The 23,373-nt window shown below is 37.7% G+C and overlaps 1 protein-coding gene across 1 annotated transcript in view; it reads left to right on the top strand.

Moving 5' to 3' along the window:
• LOC139119798 (dynactin subunit 1-like) overlaps positions 1-23,344 on the top strand; it is a 41,708-nt gene extending 18,364 nt beyond the window's left edge. The window contains 16 exon segments of the mRNA XM_070683700.1: positions 954-1,139; positions 2,800-2,883; positions 3,459-3,518; positions 4,126-4,228; positions 5,784-5,834; positions 11,513-11,612; positions 15,103-15,196; positions 15,777-15,905; positions 16,345-16,387; positions 16,390-16,486; positions 16,884-17,065; positions 17,667-17,800; positions 18,123-18,281; positions 19,035-19,184; positions 19,999-20,094; positions 23,032-23,344. Of these exon segments, the coding sequence (XP_070539801.1) occupies positions 954-1,139; positions 2,800-2,883; positions 3,459-3,518; positions 4,126-4,228; positions 5,784-5,834; positions 11,513-11,612; positions 15,103-15,196; positions 15,777-15,905; positions 16,345-16,387; positions 16,390-16,486; positions 16,884-17,065; positions 17,667-17,800; positions 18,123-18,281; positions 19,035-19,184; positions 19,999-20,094; positions 23,032-23,169 (1,806 nt within the window). The 3' untranslated portion in view covers positions 23,170-23,344.
• Positions 23,345-23,373: the final 29 nt, after the last annotated feature.

Raw genomic sequence — 23,373 nt, 5'->3', positions numbered from 1 at the left:
TTGATGTGAACTACCTTGATTGTTGAAGATTTGGGTTTTGAAGGAAGGATTCTATTGCAAAACTTTCGTGGCATCTGTTGTAACTAGTGGTACACTTTTTGAAGATGTGTCCCGTTAAAATTGCAATCTTTTAAACAACTTGAAATCATGGCAACATGACAGGTGTTCATCAATGGCATGGTAATTTTTAGTTCACAACAATTTTGGTTATCTGTCATTCATGTGTTAACTGCAAATTAAGTGGACCTTGAATTCAATGCTGTGTGTGTTTTTGAATTATACCAAGCGTTTTCCACTGACAGCGAGCTTCACTGTGTTTCCTAGTGTGTTGATGGGAATGTGATACATTTCAAGGGTTGTATGATAGGTTTTAGAGTTGATAAGTCCATCCTAGCAATATCCCCTTCTCTGCCAGACAGTGTAACTTTCCCATCTGCCTAGTCAGTGAAAAGCAATATTGAGCCAAAACATCGCCTATTTTCACCCAATTGGCTTGGTCTGTTAAAGCAGCTTTAGTTTATAAAAATGATATTTAAAGTATGTTTTTAGGAGCCTTCAAATGTTCAATTGTCTGTTAAAATGCACCATATAAGACATGATCAACTTGACCTGATGGTTACATATGAACTTGGCAGGATAAGAGATACTGACACCTAGATCTTTATAAACAACGTCACGTATTATGCTGAACAGTACTGATAATAAATGAGACTGAACTATACTAATTTCACTTGCATGTGCCATCTGATATTTCAGTGACAATAAGTAATAGATTGTGCAGTCTTGATACAAACACATTAAATGCTAGTTCTCCCATGCAAACACAACTACAGATATTGTTTTGATATTTCTGTTGGCAGTACTTGTAGAGTTTTATATTCTGCTTGTTTGAATATATCATATTGGTGATGTGAATTGTCAAATTTAATGTTTTGTTTCTGTTGACATTTCAGTTGGATGAGAACACCTCAATGGACAGCCTGCTGAGAGCTATTCAGTATTTCCAACATCTGTTCAACGTCCATTTGGCCAATGAGGAAGTAGACTGCACAGAAATCACCAATGACTTTGTCAAACAGTTGACCATAGCAGCAGAAGGTGTCAATATCAATATTAAGAAACTCAGAGTTCTGATGCAGGTATGGTGAAATTACTGTGAATGACTAACATTTGATTGCTGTGTACAGTGAATATGTTGTTCATAGTGACATTGATACATGAATATCAACTCTGTAATAGATTTGTCATGATGGCTTGCTTCATACTAAACCTCGATTACTTTTGATGTACTGCACAAAGTTGTCGCTATGTGGTCTTTTTCTAAACGTTTTGAAAGACAGGTGACTGAGCATGCCACATTGATCATTCATCAATTGAAGCAAAGTCTCTACTTGAGCTGTGCCCAGTGATTTGCTGTGGGACTGTTCACCTTTTGAGCAGACTCCATTACTGTAATCAGTGATAGAGGGCGCCTACATCGCAGGAACTGTTGGCTTTGTGTGCATTGTTCTTTGCAGTGTTCTACCTTGATCTCAGCTTAATGTCAGTACAAACACTCTTTTCCTACCTCACTGAGAAATATGTGGTATCTTTTACATGATTTCTTGAGTTATCTCCAAATTACTGACTTTGCAGTTCTGAAAACAGTTCCATCACTTTTCAGATTATTGATGTTCAGATTTTTCAAATAAATGGTTTATGGTTCCTGCTGGTCAAGTATATAGTCCAAAATCAAGTAACAATGATAATCATAATATTGTAGCACTACTATCCAGCCATAAAAGTGACATTGCCACCAGCACTTCTTGTGAAATCTGTAACAGTGGAGAACAAAGAGAATAGGTACAGCTTTAGTCAATCAAAATGAAGAGATTGAAATTCAGGAAATATCTAAAATGAAATTTGAAATGTTTGATATTGATACAATAGTCCACACAAAAATTGACATTGATACAATAGTCACCACACATAGATATTGATACAATATTCACCACACACAGATATTGATACAATCACCACATGCAGATGTGGAAACAATAGTCACTACACGCAGATATTGATACAATAGTCACCACACACAGATACTCATACAATAGTCACCCCACACAGATGTGGATACAATAGTCACCACACGCAGATATTGATACAATAGTCACCACACGCAGATATTGATACAATAGTCACCCCACACAGATGTGGATACAATAGTCACCACAGGCAGATATTGATACAATAGTCACCACACGCAGATATGGATGGATACAATAGTCACCACACACAGATATCGATACAATAGTCACCACACACAGATATTGATACAATAGTCACCACACGCAGATATGGATACAATAGTCACCACACTCAGATATGGATACAATAGTCACCACACGCAGATATGGATACAATAGTCACCACACACAGATATTGATACAATAGTCACCACACACAGATATTGATACAATAGTCACCACACACAGATATTGATACAATAGTCACCACACACAGATATTGATACACTAGTCACCACACACAGATATTGATACAATAGTCACCACATGCAGATGTGGATACAATAGTCACCACACGCAGATATGGATACAATAGTCACCACACGCAGATATTGATACAATAGTCACCACACACAGATATCGATACGGTACAATAGTCACCACACACAGATATCGATACGGTACAATAGTCACCACACGCAGATGTGGATACAATAGTCACCACAGACAGATATTGATACAATAGTCACCACACACAGATATGATACATCATTGACTTTGTCTTTCAAAGCCTGGTCAAGAAACAAGTGATTTCTGCATCCTTCTGAAAGATTTGGACAGTAGCAACACTGATCTGAGACAGCTATCAAGAAGGGTAAGTTGACTCTAGGTGGCAGTATTTATACTGCCTGAGATATGTTTACAGTTTGTTAACACAACTGTGACATTGATCATTTGTGACCGTGTACCGTATATACTTCTTCATGTTTCTGTTTGTGTATCTGAATGTATCCATACCTCTGTGTTCTCATGTCTGTTATCCATTGTATGTCTGTCTTCATCAGTGTCAGCTGTCTCTGCTTGCCAGTGTATACCTTTGAAGCCTGGGTATCGCCGTCTCAGTCCAAGTAATACAAGTATTGGAAGTCTTTGTCAATGTTGATCACATAAAGTAAGATTGCTAATGTGACTAAGCAAAAGTGTGTTGTGATTCAATTAGCATTATATGGTTTTAAAATATATTTTGTTTGTACGGTAAGTTTATTTCACTAAAGTGGCCTGGTTATGGAAAACCATGATAATTTTCAGGTGTCTATGGCTATAATATTTGAACCACTTGAGTGATAGTGTCAGCTAAGTTATTAGCATTTCTAAGTAAAAGCAACATTTAGAGTACATTGATTTTGTGAAATGAATCATAACATTTACGTATAATTTTTATTCCCACAGATCAAGAGACGTCTTCCTCAACAAGATTCCATGAATCCACCCTTGTACTTTTTGAAGGAGGTGAGTTGTAGAGATGAGTTGTTTTCAGTCTCACAGATTATGTTCATACCTTACACTAGTTGTGTCACATTCCACAATCATGGCAGGGGGAAGATCAAGAGATGGTGTGTGGCCATTCCTTCAGCATCAGTCACATGTCTTTGTAGATGTCTTCTCATACATGGATGACTGTCTAAGGGACACGTAAAGTAATTAATGGAATAATGCCTCTGATAGAGAGAAATGGAATTTGGAATTTTTTGCTTTAGTCTGAAAACTTAAATTTAATAAAGAGTAGTTGCCACAGTATTTTTATGTGAAATCAACAATTTGATTTAGTCAACAAAATATGGCTGCCTCTTTGAATAATTGCAGCATAACCCTCGTGGTTTCAGCAATATTTTTGTAAATTTAATGTAGACTCCAATCCCAGCACTGTGATCATGGCCTCCATTGGCACAGTGACTAGGGTAGATAATGCATTAGAACATCCAATGTTATAGTGAGCTTCAGTTGCTAATTATAAGACAATTTATCCAAAATCAGCAAGGCTGTAAATATTATTGTCATTTGTGTGCTTTGATGACTGTAGTCTAACATGGTAATCACATGGACATTTATTTTACAGGTACGAGAGACATTAAAAGATTGCTTGGATCAGTATGATAAGATAGTGCTTACTATGAAAGAAATGGGATCCAGCATTATGGAACATGCAACAGCTCTGCAAGGTAAAAATGTTTATAAAATAATCTTATAACTCATTAAAACTGTCATTGACTCTTCAATTGTAAATACCAGTAATATCATTTTAATATCAAAAATGTTTTTGCTTTTCAAACAAAATTTATCCAAATCACCACACAGACCAGAGTCTTACACTCTTATTTAGTGTGCCAGTAGACTGTTTCCAGTTTCTCTGAAGAACCAGCGTACTGTGATAAAATATTGTCACATATTTTTTGTAAACTCTCAGTATTACAGATACATGAGTTATCATTGACTTTGTTACACTCATTGTAGTTATATCTTTTCTTCAAAAGTCATACATACACAAATTTTGGCCAAAAACAAATTGTGATATCAGTTCCTGTTGATGTTGTAAATATGTTTTGTCAAATGTTGTAATTGTGTATCTGCAATTTGTATGTAACTTGAGTTTGTAAATTTGTGTTGTTTAATATAGCTGTGTTTGATATTTCATTTTATTAGTTCTTACTGTGCATGTATGAAATAAAAAGCTGTATTTGCAATGCTGTTATATGTTCTGATGTCAAACATCTTGGCATCACAAACAGTGACCCACCGTGAAGTAAGGCATACCTGCATAAGAACAATTCTAAATACAGCCTATTTGTGTTGACAATTTGAGCATTTATGTGTTGCACCTACCCATGATTCCTTGTTGTGTGATGTCATTTAACAGTGGTCTTTCTGAGTTTCCAAAAAGTACTTTCCCAAGTGGCATGTATCAAGTCCACTTCATCCTTGAAGGTGAAGGTTAACTCAAACCAAAGAAGGCAAAATGATCAATCAGTGGTATGAATGTGTAATTTCAAATTCTAATTTTCATATTCTCATAGGGTTTGAAATAAGAAACAAAAAGGAAGAGATGAAATCAATTCACTAGCATCTGTACAACTTTTTCAAATTTAGTCTCCCATTTGATACCAATACAATACAGACCATGATTTTTATATCCCAGCAGTTGTGAGTGGATGAAAATTGATAACAGGGCATCTTCAAGTTCAGTGATAGATTTTCTTTGTTGCCAAGTTTTAACACTCTACTTATATACCTGTAGCTAGAATGTACCAGAGTTAAAACTGATCATAAAACCAATTTCAATCTTGATGTTTCATGTCATGATTTCATTACAAGTGACTTTGTATATAGCTGAATAACCAGAATCACAAAAATAGTCTTCATCTGAATTCTGTAAATGAGTGTTACTAAATGATTATTGTCTATCTGACAATGATTGAGTAAGCAATTCAACCATGACAATCTCATTTCAGTATGTTCAATGCCTTCAACACGCCATGAAAATAATTTGCTTAATTACAATGATCAAAGGTGGATAATCACTCAGTGACATTTCACAACAGTTTCAAACGACACAAAAAAGTAATTTTATCTCATTTTATCAACTTCATAAATATATTCTGACAACCAATGAAATACTCAGAAAGATCGTTGTCATCTGACAACCCTTCCTTTCGATTCCTTACGTCATTTTGTGTATCCCATCATGCATTTCTCCTTGCATTGTCTTTTCCGTTCTAGATGAGCTATTATCAGGCGCTAGCAGTCAGAGGGGTGACAAGAAATCCCAAGGTTTGTCAAAGTTTCTTGGCAGAAACTGACCATGGACTGAGTTTAAGACACATGTTGTGTCTGTACAGCATGTAGTCAGCATGTATCACTAACATATAAATGTCTGCTTTTTACAGGACTTTTTAATTTCCTTGATTTTTAACATCAACTGTTCTCTCCTTAGTTTATAGATGATGCCTTGCTTTTTCATTTGTACTTGTTGCCATAATTAACCATAATTCAGTTTTCATCATTGTCATCATCCTCATAATCTCTAGCTGTTTCACTGTCACAACCTGTCCTCATACACCATCCAAATATGTTTCCATTTCATATCAGTGCCATGTCACCCAAGTCTACCGGTACAACCTTATGACCCCAACCCATGACCATGCACATCCAGTCCACAACCATCCTGATGCCCTCAACATTATCTACTTTGATCTCACCATTTATACATCATCAAGTTACTGTGTACATTCAATCCTATACTTGCCACCTGAACTGATCCTGTACCTATAGTCCCTCCCTCAAATATACAATTGCCCAACTCTCTTCACCTCTTAACATCATATGTATGTACCTAGCTCCTAGCTATCTACCCATGTATAGATGATCCACTCTGTCATGTCATCATTCAGTCTACTCATGTATAGACAATCCACCCTGTCATCTCACCATTCAGTCTACCCATGTATAGATGATCCAGCCTGTCATCACCATTCAGTCTACCCATGTATAGATAATCCACCCTGTCATGTCATCATTCAGTCTGCCCATGTATAGATAATCCACCCTGTCATCTCACCATCCAGTCTATCCATGTATAGATGATCCACCCTGTCATGTCATCATCCAGTCTACCCATGTATAGAAATCCACCCTGTCATCTCACCATCCAGTCTACCCATGTATAGATAATCCACCCTGTCATCTCACCATTCAGTCTACCCATGTATAGATAATCCACCCTGTCATCTCACCATCCAGTCTACCCATATAGATGATCCACCCTGTCATGTCATCATCCAGTCTACCCATGTATAGATAATCCACCCTGTCATCTCACCATCCAGTCTACCCATGTATAGATGATCCACCCTGTCATCTCACCATTCAGTCTACCCATGTATAGATAATCCACCCTGTCATCTCACCATCCAGTCTACCCATGTATAGATAATCCACCCTGTCATCTCACCATCAGTCTACCCATGTATAGATAATCCACCCTGTCATCTCACCATTCAGTCTACCCATGTATAGATAATCCACCCTGTCATCTCACCATCCAGTCTACCCATGTATAGACAATCCACCCTGTCATCTCACCATCCAGTCTACCCATGTATAGATGATCCACCCTGTCATCTCACCATTCAGTCTACCCATGTATTAGATGATCCACCCTGTCATCTCACCATTCAGTCTAACCATGTATAGATAATCCACCCTGTCATCTCACCATCCAGTCTACCATGTATAGATGATCCACCCTGTCATCTCACCATCCAGTCTACCCATGTATAGATAATCCACCCTGTCATCTCACCATTCAGTCTACCCATGTATAGATAATCCACCCTGTCATCTCACCATTCAGTCTACCCATGTATAGATAATCCACCCTGTCATCTCACCATCCAGTCTACCCATGTATAGATAATCCACCCTGTCATCTCACCATCCAGTCTACCCATGTATAGATAATCCACCCTGTCATCTCACCATCCAGTCTACCCATGTATAGATAATCCACCCTGTCATCTCACCATCCAGTCTACCCATGTATAGATGATCCACCCTGTCATCTCACCATTCAGTCTACCCATGTATAGATAATCCACCCTGTCATGTCACCATTCAGTCTACCCATGTATAGACTAATCCACCTGTTCATCTCACCATCCAGTCTACCCATGTATAGATGATCCACCCTGTCATCTCACCTTCCAGTCTACCCATGTATAGATAATCCACCCTGTCATCTCACCATCAGTCTACCCATGTATAGATAATCCACCCTGTCATGTCACCATCCAGTCTACCCATGTATAGATAATCCACCCTGTCATCTCACCATCCAGTCTACCCATGTATAGATGATCCACCCTGTCATGTCACCATTCAGTCTACCCATGTATAGACAATCCACCCTGTCATCTCACCATTCAGTCTACCCATGTATAGACAATCCACCCTGTCATCTCACCATTCAGTCTACCCATGTATAGACAATCCACCCTGTCATCTCACCATTCAGTCTACCCATGTATAGACCATCCACCCTGTCATCTCACCATTCAGTCTACCCATGTATAGACAATCCACCCTGTCATCTCACCATTCAGTCTACCCATGTATAGACAATCCACCCTGTCATCTCACCATTCAGTCTACAAATGTATAGACAATCCACCCTGTCATCTTACCATTCAGTCTACAAATGTATAGACAATCCACCCTGTCATCTCACCATTCAGTCTACCCATGTATAGACAATCCACCCTGTCATCTCACCATTCAGTCTACCCATGTATAGACAATCCACCCTGTCATCTCACCATTCAGTCTACCCATGTATAGACAATCCACCCTGTCATCTCACCATTCAGTCTACCATGTATAGACGATCCACCCTGTCATCTCACCATCCAGTCTACCCATGTATAGATAATCCACCCTGTCATCTCACCATCCAGTCTACCCATGTATAGACGATCCACCCTGTCATCTCACCATTCAGTCTACCCATGTATAGACGATCCACCCTGTCATGTCATCATTCAGTCTACAAATGTATGGACAATCCACCCTGTCATCTCACCATTCAGTCTACAAATGTATAGACAATCCACCCTGTCATCTCACCATTCAGTCTACAAATGTATAGACAATCCACCCTGTCATCTCATTGTTCAGTCTACCATGTATAGATAATCCATCCTGTCATGTCATCATTCAGTCTACCCATGTATAGACAATCCATCCTGTCATCTCACCATTCAGTCTACCTATGTAAAGATAATCACCCTGTCATCTCACCATCCAGTCTACCCATGTAAAGATGATCCACCCTGTTATCTCACCATCCAGTCCACCCATGTATAGACAATCCACCCTGTCATCTCACCATTGTCTACCCATGTATAGACAATTAAACCTGTCATCTCACCATTCAGTGTACCAATGTGTAGACAATCCACCCTGTCATCTCACCATTCAGTCTACCCATGTATAGACAATCCACCCTGTCATCTCACCATTTGGTGTACCCATGTATAGATAATCCACCCTGTCATCTCACCATTCAGTCTACACATGTATAGACAATCCACCCTGTAATCTCACCATTCAGTCTACACATGTGACAATCCACCCTGTCATCTCACCATTGTCTACCCATGTATAGACAATTAAACCTGTCATCTCACCATTCAGTGTACCAATATGAGACAATCCACCCTGTCATCTCACCATTCAGTCTACCCATGTGTAGACAATCCACCCTGTCATCTCACCATTTGGTGTACCCATGTATAGACAATCCACCCTTCATCTCACCATTCAGTCTACACATGTATAGACAATCCACCCTGTCATCTCACCATTGTCTACCCATGTATAGACAATTAAACCTGTCATCTCACCATTCATTGTACCAATGTGTAGACAATCCACCCTGTCATCTCACCATTCAGTCTACACATGTATAGACAATCCACCCTGTCATCTCACCATTGTCTACCCATGTATAGACAATTAAACCTGTCATCTCACTATTCATTGTACCAATGTGTAGACAATCCACCCTGTAATCTTACCATTCAGTCTACACATGTATAGACAATCCACCCTGTCATCTTACCATTCAGTCTACAAATGTATAGACAATCCACCCTGTCATCTCACCATTCAATCTACCCATGTGTAGACAATCCACCCTGTCATCTCACCATTCAATCTACCCATGTATAGACAATCCACCCTGTCATCTCACCATTCAGTCTACAAATGTATAGACAATCCACCCTGTCATCTCACCATTGTCTACCCATGTATAGACAATTAAACCTGTCATCTCACCATTCATTGTACCAATGTGTAGACAATCCACCCTGTCATCTTACCATTCAGTCTACCCATGTATAGACAATCCACCCTGTCATCTCACCATTCAGTCTACCCATGTTTAGACAATCCACCCTGGCATCTCACCATTCAGTCTACCCATATGTTGATAATCCACCCTGTCATCTCACCATTCACACATTCAAATTTAGATCTCATACTAACCATCCATTCATTTGGCAGTACAGACATTTATTTCCTATGCATTCATTTCATAACTGTTGTGGAATGTGATCTCTTTTAACAACTCTTCAAAGATTTACGTTGCAGTGTCTGAGCAGCAAGCATTGCCTGTTTTACTTCAGTTTGCATTCTTTGCATGTGTGTGTGTTTCCTTTTAACAGCATTTATGTTGCAGTTTTGACAACTGACGATTTTCTTATACTTTCTGAATGCCACTTTCCAGCCTGTCATTTTAAGTATGTTCGTGCAAAAATGGTGGAAAAAAATTGATTTCTGCTGATACCTTTAAGTATTCAAGCAAACAACTGTCAATTTACGTCCAAATCTATGGCTGAAATAATAATATGGTTTAACTCTTTCTCTAATTTTACTGCTGATTTTTCCTCTGTTTTCTTTCTAATATTATTTGTTGACAAACTTGATTGAATGGAAGAATTAAATTCCCCAGTCTGTCAAAATGTAAACCGTAGGTGTGAAAGAGTATACTTCACCAACTCAGGGTGTCAGCAATTCTTTGCAAGGCTTCCTAAGTCTGCCAATCTTTTCAAGTTTTGCTGCACCATGCAATAATAGTATCTAGTTTTGCACAAAATGAATTCATCTGTTTGCCTCTTGCAACAGGGAACTTATAGTGGTGGGCTGGTGGCTTCTTATTAACATATAACATTTACACAACATACAGCAAATGTGTGTCTGCATATGAAGCTCAGTGTGTTTCTGATGACAGTGACTTTGGTATTACAGACTTTTTTGGATCTGAACTTTTATAAGTTAGCGTGTCAGCTATGAATAAAATCATCACTCCTAAGAAGTGATGTATTTTTTGAAGTAAGAAAAACTGAGACTGTCATTAATACACATTCATTGCTTTTAGGGATTTGATTTTAATGCTGTGTTTGGAATCACCATATCAGCTCTTCAAATACGTGATCAGAACACCATTCTGTGCTATCTACAAGATAAATCAATGTTCAATGGATTGTACTGCATTGTGATGATGAACACATGTTACAGAATCTTGTTTGCTAAATATTAACATTCAGGAGTTTGAACAATGATATGTGAGATTGGAAAATACCTCATGATGGGATGCAGTACTGAGTTAAACAAGATAAAATATTATCATTTAAATTCTTGAATTGGTAGATTGCAATTATTTGCCTTGCAAAAGCAAAGACAAGTAATTGAAATAAAATACATATTAATTGATTGATTGACAAGTAGCCATGACAGTTATGTTGAAGCCTTTCAGACATGATTGTGACATGTGTCTGATGATTTTTAAACACAGCTTCATAAGGGAATGCAGCTTTTGACTAATATTTACAGTATTAAAATGGTGTCAATATATCTTCATCTGGCATATGCAATTTTTCCCCAAACAGATAATGAAGGCATACCCAACAAGAAATTTGGAGAGTTAGCTAAGCAAGCTTCCGAGACAGTCTATGGCCGAGAAGATAAGGGACCGTATGAAAGTTTAAGGTAATTAATCATTCCAATTATCAAGGCAAACTTACTGTACAGTAAATGCAAAGAAATGAATGTTATATGGTACATCATAGACTGAGATAACCTTGCAATGGTGTCATTATAGTAAAAATTTGTGAGTTTTTGCTTTGTTGTGACATTAAATCGAATCACAAACATAGTTCTGTTCCGCATGATATCAGTGTTCATTTATCTAATCATCTCAAAACTGACGACTACGAGCAGACCTACGAGCTCGTACGAGCGAAGTACGAGTGACGTAATGTGCCGTACTTTCAAAGTACGGATGGACGTAATGCAGGTCCCAAAATCGACAAAGTGATCGTCAAGCTGAGCGTGGAAAACAAAAACAGCGTCGAACTGAGCGTTGAAAAAAAAGACAAAATAGGATTCGAAATGAACGTAGAAACATGCCAAACAGAATGTCAAAGTGGGGTTCTGAGTACGGGTGCTAAAATATAGCAAATATGCGAAATAAATACGTAATGACTTGACTGATTTCAGCTTGAATATAGCAAGTACGGCAACGAGTTCAAACGTCTTTCACGTGGGTAGGCCCTACTTCTGACTTTGCAGCACTATATTTATAACACTGTTGACAAAATCTCAACAACAATAAACTGTGGGTTCGTCGTAATTGGTATTCCATGCATTAGTGAATTTTCAAAATGACATTCATAATTGCATATATTTCAACTTGGGTAGCAAGAAAACCGACGACTCTGTTCGTTCCACAGGCGTGATGTTTTCTAGGTAGTTTCTATGAGTGTAGTTTATGCTACGTTCCGACGTTCTCTTCCGTAGCCTAATCAATGTAGGATTTGTGTTTATTTTTCGACTGGAACGTGCAGTTTTCTTGGAACCGGATAATTCTCTTTCTTACCTTGGTGATTAGGCTACGGAAGAGAACGACGGAACGTAGCATAACTACACTCATAGAAACTACCCAGAAAACATCACGCCTGTGGTTCGTTCGTGTGCAAACATCGCGTGCAAGTCACAGACGATGGGCGGTACGGTGGGAGTAGGCAATAATAGTGATAAACAAAACGGCCAGTTTAGCCTACCCACGATATTGTAACACATACGTCAACCACCCTCTGATGTGATTTTCCTCTAATTAACGCCAAATAAATAAATATATTTGTAAAAATACATTATTACGTCGACGCCGACTTCATTGACGTCGACAAATCGACGTCAGCATTTATACTACGACTGATGCCTGGAACTTATCTACCGAACTGAGTGTAGCTAGGTAAGTTTGGAATGTGATGAGTTGGTTTTGAGTGATGTTTTTTTGTTGTTCAGGAGCGCGAACGAACGAATTGAATATAGAAGTATCGAGCATTGATATCTTGTATGGCTTCTGCAAGTTCCGCGATGACAAACAGGAATATTGACCCCACAGTGACCTGACTATACCATTATTCAATAGGCGGGGCCGTATTCTCAACAATACACACCAATAAAAGTGTGGTTCCGATAATGTGCTTTTTCAAAACTTGAAGTTGAATGCGAGGTCAGAAAAATGTTAGTCTTTAAAATCATTGTTGAGTAGAGGTCATTTTCAAATAGACTGTACAATATGAGGTACACACGGGTGCCACAAAAACACCCGCCAACTCATAAAATCCTTCATATTATTCATTGTACACTGTGAGTAACATAATGTGGTGATCAGATTATTTCGAGGTCATAAGCTGACTCGCGAGCCACGCAGGTTTTATGTATGTGAAATCATTGCACTTTCGAATTCGAGAAAGTAAAAAAGATTTACAACGGCGGTAGGTTCAAGTGCATTACAACCAATCGAGGTCGACCGGCGGTCAACAAAATGAGCCAAAACTTATTGTCTCCAGCGGTCTGTCGCCAATCTCATAAACCAAGCCGACGTCAGATATTCTATAGGTGTCAATTATTTGCCTGATTTGCTCTTGTTTTGACTGTTTGAGTTTTCTATACCCGGGTGTTTCGACGGGTTATCACAAAGCAAACGGTAACACCCTTACTATTGTTTTGCGCAGAGTGACACACCAAAAATTGCTGTTTGAAAAGTTTTGACACCTCGTTAACTGATCATTATTTACGATGAGCTCTGTAATGAGAGTGTTACTTTTGTTTTCACAGCCTTACGTACAGGTATTTCGAACATGTATTGTTCGGGAGAAACCGTTTCAACCGTCCGATTTCTTTTGGCTTTGACATAGGCCTAAACGTAAATATACGTCAGAATCGGGCGCTATTTATTGCTTTTGGTCATACTAAATTCTGAAGAGAAACTTTCGATCGTCGGATTTCATTTGATTTTCATCAATATGATATTCGGAAGATAAAGTGTTTTGACTGTCGGATTTCATTCTCGTTAATGTATCTAAGTATCAGGCCTTATTTTATTGCTTTTGGTCGTACTAAATTCAGCCTGAGAAGAGAAACTGTTTCGATAACTTCAGATTGTCATGTTCGGACATTGCAACCTCTTCTTTGGTTCTTCTTTAACAGCTTAATGTTACAATCGACGTCTGCAAAAAAGTCTACCATCGTGGCGTATAATAAGTCAGAGTGTCGCATCGTCTCCAGTCTTGACCCGTACGTACAGACTCGTCTGAAAGTCAAAGCCTAAAAGTATTCCTCCGCACTGCACTGAACCCGCTCTCACGACCAAAAAAATAATCATACGAAGTTCACACCCGCTCCTATTTCCGAGTTTCGAATATACACAGAAAATGTGTCTAAGCGTTCGTTTGTCATAAATCCTTTCACATAAACAAAAATCTTTCATCCATGGAATACAACATAGTCCTAGGCGTATTCATAAAAAATAGGTCAAAAGGCATGCGTGACTTACGTCACTCGTAATATGAAAGTACGAGGCCGTACTTCTGCTCGTACAATGTCAGTTTCGAGACAATTACATACCTCCAGTGTTGGATAATACCATCAAACCAATCAGAATAAAATATTGAGTGCCCATAAGAGTAACAATATGTATTAGTTTGGCCAGGGCCAGAGAGTGATTTCAAAAAAAGTCACTGTCATAGGGATGTAGGCTGAGGGAAACATTGTTTGGGGTGACTTTAAGGTCCAGGGGAAACCAAAAATATGTTAGCTGTATATGGCTAGTCAATATCTGTTGTTTAACACATTTTAGCTGATTTACCTCTTTCAAAAATAAGTAAGTCCCCAACTACTGCTGGTCTTGGTCAGAGATGACACTGCCATCTTCGTTTACATGTTCTGAAATATAGGCATTCATAAACAGGGCTTTCACACTTACTTGGTCAACAGTTGTCCAAACTGTTAACCCAGTCAACAGTTTTGGAAACTGTTAACTGATATCTTGCTTAGTGCATATGTACCACATCATATCAGTAACAAAATGATGCGTACCATGTGACAGCAAATTGACGAATTACAACAGAGATTTTGAATGAGTTGTGTTAGATTACAGCCAATGACTCCAGCATTTCATGTTATTTGACAGGACATCATTCAGTAAACTAATAATTGCGGTGAATAAACTATCAACTGCCATTCAGGAAGGTGATTATGATGCCAAGGAATCTCAAGACCCTAAGGTGAGCGAAAAGAATTAAAAAGTGCATTTCAAATCCTTTGCGTTTTTGAAACTTACTTGAATGACTTTCCTATCAGGTCGAGATGTTCTTACCTCATGACATCGCAACAATTCTGACAGGCAAGTTGCTGGTACTATGGTGATAGTTCTTATACCGGTACTTCTCAACCAGACTGATTATTCATTTGTTGAAAGCTGTGCATGATGTGTATCACTGGTTTAAAGGATACGTTTTACACCTCTTAGACAGCAAAGCAATGTTGTCACTGAACAGAGGTGACTTTGTCTGTCATGTTGATACGTATCCAACAACGTGCAAATATTTCAGATCAACTTCTAGTGCACATCTCAGCTTTATGTTTCTGCAATTATTTCATTTTGTAATTTGATCAGATTTTGCACTTTTATTACAACTATATACCGGTACATTGTTGTTTCCGTGAAATAGTAATGCTTCATTTTTCATTTTACAAAGTCACAGTGCGTAAACAGAAATCAGAAGTTACATACAATTTGTGAATCTTCTTTATGTTGTTTTTTATTCCACATTGATCAATACCTTTTATCATTTGCATTGACAGGGTCCAACACCTGTTGCTCGCCGTGCTACCAAGATCAAAGCTGAAATGTGTGATATGGAGGGACTTGGATTGAAATTAGAAGCCAAGGACAATGACATCAAAGAATTAAAAAGATTATTAAAACTCAAGGTCAGTACTGAGATAATGTCAACAAAACGGAAGCATAGGTAGCTATTTTCTACATCAAATATTATGATTATACTAGGTTGCTGCACTGTGCAGAGATTTGATAGCAATGAACACTTAGATCTCTCTGTGCACATAGAGCTGTTTGATTCAAACCTAACCGAACAAAATTTCTTTGTTTTGGATTATATCTGTTGTGTGCCAACTCCCACAACATTGTACAATGTTGATGTTAATGTACTTCCAGCGTTTACTTTGTTCATATACAAATCTTGTAAGGTTAAATAATCCAGAATGGAACTGATCTGAGTTAAGGCTGTTCCGTAATGAGACCAGACTGGAAACATACCTCTGCATCACAGACTTGCTGGTGTCAAGGAGTGTTGAACAGGTGATGCCGTCTATATATTGATATGCTAATGAATATATCCTGTGGTTTCAGCAAGAGGAGGTCAGTGAAGCTGGAATCAGATTGGGATTGGTGGAGAAAAACTAGAAAATGCCAACAAGGACACTGATGACAAAGTTGACAAAATACAGAAAAAATTCAAAGAAGTGCAACAGACATTGAAGAAGAAAGAAAGGTGAGAAATTTGGTGTTGTTTCATTCCATTGCTGTGAAAAGGCACAATAACATTAACTTTTACACATGATGAGTTGGCATGAAGTTTGACAGCAACCTAACTTGACCTGTGACCTGATTGTAAAGTAGTATGAACTCTACTGGTAAGCAAGCATGGATGTTGACCAAGATTGGGAGGAGATAATATTTGGTATCAAGATCAGCATGACTTCCTCTACTTATGTGACAAATATCAAAAAACCATCAAAACAAGAAACAAACCTCTTATGAATGAATGAGTGTAACAAATACCATTACATTATGCTCATTACCAGGGATAACAATTCATGAAGTAGGCAGTTTTGAGATGACAATGACACTTGACATTGGATTTTGCAATATTTTTATCTTTCTCTCAGAGAGTTTGATGAAACTCTGGATCATATGCAAGGTGATATTGATGCATTAGAACGTGAGAAGAGTGAATTGAAAACCAGACTGAACACTTTATCCAAGAAGACATTACTGGAAGGATTGAGTCGTAGTCAAGGAGGACAACAGTCTGGTATTGCAGCTGTACTTGCTGGTGCTGTCTCATCTGGTATGCCAATTCAATACCATGATTTGCTTTCCTATTTACATATTGTTCCTATAATCACACCTGGATGTATAATTTCCCATTCACACAAGGTACTTGTTTTAAAATGTGGCTTCCAGGATCTACGGTGTTGAGAACTCCTGTCTGATAAAATGACAAGGATCAAATGTGATTTCAAGAATTTAATATTTCCATATTTATTATTTCAATCTGTCTGCTTCAGGTTGATTTGTCGGGATATTTTATATTACCCCAAAGACTGATAAGACTCAGTGCCCAGCAGTGCCTCTTATTATCTTGTTTACCTGTCTTTCTTCACGGAAACTGTGATCACAGTCTCTCCACCAAACTTTCCTCTCTGAATTTTCAAATCAATGCTGTACAGCATTGTATGCTTCTTTGTTATGACAGCTCAGCACAGTATGTGCATTTTTGTAACTCAAGTTCATTATACACAGATCCATTTCTAAACTAAGCTACAGAGGTTTTGATGATCAGGGTTTGCAAATGAACTTGCTATAAGATTGCGTGAGAAGTAATGAAAAAGAAGAGTGAAAAATGTTACCCTTAATTGAACTACTTCGTTGTGTGTTTGTCCTTTCAGGTGGAGGTCAGGGGTCAGAAGGTCAGGTCACTATCAAAGACTCACCAATGTTGGTAGAACAGATTGAAGCTTTGAAATCCACCATTAGATATCTGAAAAAGGAAAATACAAGGTTAAAGGCAGACAAAATGAAGGCAAGTGTTAAATTCTAGCGGTATTTGATAGTTTTATTGAACTGAATGTAAATCTCAAAGTGATATTGTTAGAAATAATCATGCAATTGCTTTCAAATACAAAGATTCTACGTGTTTATTTTGTACACGATCCCTTGTATTGAAAAAAACCCAGAAATTTTACTTTGACATCATCGTCATTCACCCTCTCACCCCAATTCCTGTGGGGAGGTCCAGTGTCACTATAGAATACAATGGGTTTGGGCCAAACCATTATGGTGAAAGCACTGAACAATTCCAGTCCTCATGTCATTTAATGATTTTTCATCTTATCTTTCAACAGAGTATATTTAATTTACCTCCTCTCGTGGTACCCAAGAAGCCGACTGGTCTCGCTAGTACTACAGGGTTTAAATCGTTAGAGGATGAAACGGCCCAAGCAAGTCCTACCAAATCCACTGACTTTATCAAAATTGTCAGAAGCACCAACAAAGTTGCAAGGGTAAGGCATTATGTGTGTCGTTGACTGTGAACAATCAGTGTTTGGGTAATAATAAAAGGGAAGGTTGACAGTTACAATCAAAATAACCAGAGTTTTACTAAAATTTAATACTGAAAATCTGTCAGATATTGATAAAAGATCTGGAGAATGGTGAAAAGACCGTGTAAATTACCAAGTCTCAGTGAATTCACTGTGTTTGGTGGTTCAAGGACCAGTATCCAAATAACGTAGGTGGGCCTCTGATTTAGTGTGGTAGTCCAATGTACAATTTTACCATACACATCCATTGACATAACATCAGCAGACCTCTGGAATTGTGAATTTACTAGTCTAGGCAAAATATTTTGTGGACAGCTTGACCACAGGGTTTGCTGATCAAAGTGTCCACATTGGTTTCCAATGTCAGTGTTTCTTTTGCTCTGGTGATAATTTTGATTTATTTGATAAAAAAGGGGAAAAAGGATCCAGTTATTTCCTTTGTCAATAAACTGTCAAAGTAACGCTCGAAGTACAGGTAGTTGCCATTCTGGTTCCTGTAAACCAATCCTCCCTATTGTTTCATTGATTCATGGTTCATTAGACTTCATTGTATTGGCTTTTTTGATTGGTTAAGTGAAAAGAAACTTTTAACTGTATATTTATGTATCTATTATTTCTAAATTTATGTTGTAAAATAGCCACAAACCTTTACATCAATTTGGAAACCCAATATTAAACAAAAGAACCTGAAATATCTTTGTGTTTGACCAACAGGAATTGGAGGAACTAAGTGCAAACCCTAAGGTCGTTGACATCACTAAGCGTAAATCCGGACAAGTACCAGCGGTTACCAAGGCAACACCTAGAAATCAACTTGAGGAAGCTACAGCAAGAATCAATGATGTCAACAACTATGTTTTTCAGGTAGAGAGAACTTTCCTGTCATTTCAGCATGGCAAGACACATACTGCCAACTGTAACTTTTACTATTATACACCTGTGTCTGTAACCTATGGGGTTTCGTCGTACAGTAAGTTTCAGTATCAGAGGACACGGAGTCCAATAACTTTGACACGGAATACAATAACTTTAGGTGTTATTGGACGCTATTTGACCTTTGACCTCATAAAACCTTTACGTCAACACGGGAAAAACAAGGGAAGATTTTACATGTTTTACAAAAATAAATAGTTTGAAACATTCATTACTTCACGCAGTGAATGATGGTCATTTCAAAACCTGTGAATTTTAGTGAAATTATGCCGCTGACCAACAATTTCTACAATGTGCACTGGGCTGTGCAGGTTGAAATTTCGTTCTGTGCGGACCGTGTATGCGCCGCTTAGCGGACGCGCTGAACCCGTTCTCAGTTTGCTCGTGCTCGCTTCGTGCAGTGCTCGACGGACATCCTAAAACTCCTTAATTTCGACTTTTTCTGGTAAAATTGGACCAAAAAGGTGTATAATAATGAGGTTATTCACAAAATACCGGGATTTATGTCCGAGTACATTGTACACTTCGGTACTGTCCTTGACGCTACGCGTCTCAGTTAATACTTCCGCTGCACAATGTACTCGGACATAAATCCTGGTATTTTGTGAATAACCTTATAATATTGCACAGGTGTAATCATATAATTAAAATAAACTTCATCCATTACATGAGAGGCACTTACCGGTTCTTGCATAGCACTGAGGTGTGTTTATGTAAATTGAGTTGTTACTTTTGATGATTTTAGCTTCAAGAAGAAGTTCGTAAGTTGCTGACCAGACAGAAGGCTGGAGCTCAAGCAAGAAGTGATTTCTCAGAATTTACTTCCACGTCTTACACAAAGGTCAGTTATCGAATGTCAAACTTACATGCAATACATTGTGATTGACTGTGTCTCTTTGCTTACCGTTTCCAATGAAGATGATTTAATTTGAGCGACAGAATCCTACCAGTAATATTTATGTAATTCACTCCCATACACTGATATCATTTCTAGCCAAGGAATTCAGGCAGTTTTGTATGTCCGTATGACACTTTGATGTATCTGTGGTTGTGTGTTAAGTCCTGTGCATATCATATCATTGTTTCAAGAAAGGTACTCTTGTGTACAGTTGAAGCATAGCTAGCTTTCAATTGATAGATACAGATATGAAGAATATCAAAAGCTGAGGAGATCTAGAGCCATTCTGTGATGAGGAGGATTCATTGCTACATGTACACAAAACAAAAACACATTATTTCTCCTGAAACATTCGCACACAATGCAAAAAACCTACACAGGCCCAAAGAAAGTGAAAAAGTCTGCCAGACATGTAAAGTTTCATTAGTTTGAGTTTTGGGATACACCCACACTTATCAGATGGCAGCTAAACTTTGAAAATTTTCTCTCTGACTCTTGTTCAGTCAAGTGAAATTAATATTTTTCCTGCCTGACAGGCAATATACATTAAATTATAAGATGTATTTGATGAAGTCAATACATGCCCAGAAGTTACTGCAAGCCATTAGATTTAAAATCTTGGATGGAAAGTCCTCAAAATTCCAGAGAAATTGGTTGATTACATCGCAAAATCTTTGTTCTTGCTGTGGTAAAAAAATGTATAGTCATGAAAAACTTTGCAACAAATGTCTTCTTTGACATAATATGGAGAGGGGAGAACACTATGCTTTCCATGTGTGTCAAAAAGTGATCTGTCCCAAGATTGTGGTCAGTTTCTGTCTATCAGTGTTCAAAGGTCAACTGTACTTTATAGCCTAAATGCACCATATACACTCAGCAGATGAACTGTTAACTAGTTCTGAGACATCAATCTCGTCAATGTTCACTGTTATATTCCTTCCTGTTCAACACTTCCCCTGTTTAAGAACTACAAGTAGGCACGGTGGTCTTTAGCAGGCAGCCGGCAACCACTGCAGGCAAACACATACCAAGATGCATGCATGTACGGTACATTTAGATGTAACATTGGATCAAAAGGGCCAGCAAGGCTGTATACAAAAGTGACTGTGGAAGGGGATTTGGGAATTATAATGGAAAAGTTATGCAAACAAAAATTGTGTCTGTGATCTTCACAATGAATAAGACTTTATAAGGATGCTGTGCTTAGACGACAAATGTGTTCTAAAGGAGAGTGAAGATGTACTGACATCAAATAAACATGAGTAAAACAGTTGTATGTGATCTTGGTTTGATGTGAACATGAGTAGCAGCCACTTCATTGTAGAGATTATGTAGTATTGAAAACTCAAAGGAGAACTAATTACAGATTAAATTTTATGGATAAGGGCATAGAAAAATTCAATAATACAAAAAAAGTATTTGAGGTAGCCCAAATCTGGGGAAAAAAGAAAAACATTCTTGATCTAACTTTTTGATACACTTGACAAGTGATACTAGCAATCCTTCATATCTGACAAGACAATTTGTATGTGAAATACACATTTCACTCTTGCTGTATATGTTTTCTATCATAGCAGAAAGTAATTGATATTGATCAAAGGAACAAATTACTTGTACATTGTTTTTCTCGGGCAAGTGAAATTTAAAATTCACTTGTCCTATGGCAAGTGAGTTTAATGTAAATATTCTCGGCTTGAGGACAAATGACACATCCACGCACTTGTCAAGAACTTTACTTTTATTAAGTAAGTACATTACAGAGCTTCCGCTAATGCAAAATTCTGCATATTTCACGCATAATTACTCTGAAGTACGCAAAGTAAACGGACGTCTGCGTAATCTGATACGCATTGAAAAATTGCATAGTTTATCCAGGACTAAAAATCAATGTTTGCTGATAAAAAATGTTCATTATTTTGCAATATTTTGTCCTATATCCTGTCATTTATGTCGCATCCACTGTTTCCTTCAAGGCTGTACCAATAGACATGTAACATGTTCAATAGTTCGTTGTTATTTCAAAAACATTTTTTTTCCTGTTGCGCCCAATGTGTAATTGTAAACCCTGAAGATCTCCATGTCAAATATCAACAATTTAAGCTAATGCTGGGCAAACTTAGAAATAATAGTTTAATGGCCGGTCTGCATGCTTCTTTACAACGATTATCATGAACTCTTTCCAAATATTGCAAAATTGCTCATAATTGCAGTCGTGATTTCAGTCTCATCTGTCCCGTGTGAACATTGGTTCAGTACCCAAAACAGGATTAAAACATTGAAACATAGTTGTCTGATGTCATAAATGATCTGATGGTGATAACCATGGAAGGCCCAAAAGTTTGCGAATTTGACTTCAGAGTAGCAATGGAGTTCAGGCAGCAAAGACATCATCGGAAGTTGTAGTCTAAATAATTAGTAAGAAGTGACTGGCATCAGAGAATAGAACAGAAGAGTATAAATGTAAAACTCGTGAAAGAAAAAAACATTGTCACTGCTGATGTTTATTGAACACGTTATTCATTGACTTTTGAACTAGTTTTTTCGATATTGCGTATATAGCTATTTTATAGTTACTTACATGTAGTTGTAAGCATTCTCGATACATTTTACGCAAATAAAAAAACGTTTGTGTACAGCCTTATGCAGGTTTGAAAATCCTAACAGAAGCTCTGACATTAGTTTTTCTGTGAGTATGGTTATATATATATATATATATATATATATATATATATATATATCATTATATATATATATATATATATATATATATATATATATATATATATATATATATATATATATATATATATATCATTTTGTAATCTTTTGTGTTTGTTTGGCAGTCTTGACAGAGCTTTCTTTTCATCTTGACATCAACAGGTCTTACAAGAGAAGTCTTCTTCGCCATGCATTGGTAGAATTAAAATACCAATCAGCAAATCAGAGAAAGCAGAAGTTGTATCGTTGAACTTACAACCCCATCAGCTGCAACAAATCCATAGTGCTTTTGTCATGTGATTATCAAGATGCTTCTATTCACGAGAGCCATATCATAGGCATACGTAGTAAATTTTGTCAATAGCTGCAGTGGTTATTTCAATGAAATTCAGCTTTGAATCATTCACTGTAAAGTTTTCACATGAGCTGCAATGCCTTCCCCTACAGTGGAACTTAAACTTATTGAGAACAAGATAACGATGGTGTGTGAGTTCATGTGGTAAT

Source organism: Ptychodera flava, chromosome 20, assembly GCF_041260155.1.
Source record: "Ptychodera flava strain L36383 chromosome 20, AS_Pfla_20210202, whole genome shotgun sequence".
Classification (NCBI taxonomy): Eukaryota; Metazoa; Hemichordata; class Enteropneusta; family Ptychoderidae; genus Ptychodera; species Ptychodera flava.
The sequence above is the reverse complement of the archived record's forward strand: the minus strand, read 5'-3'. Positions and strand labels throughout refer to the sequence as shown.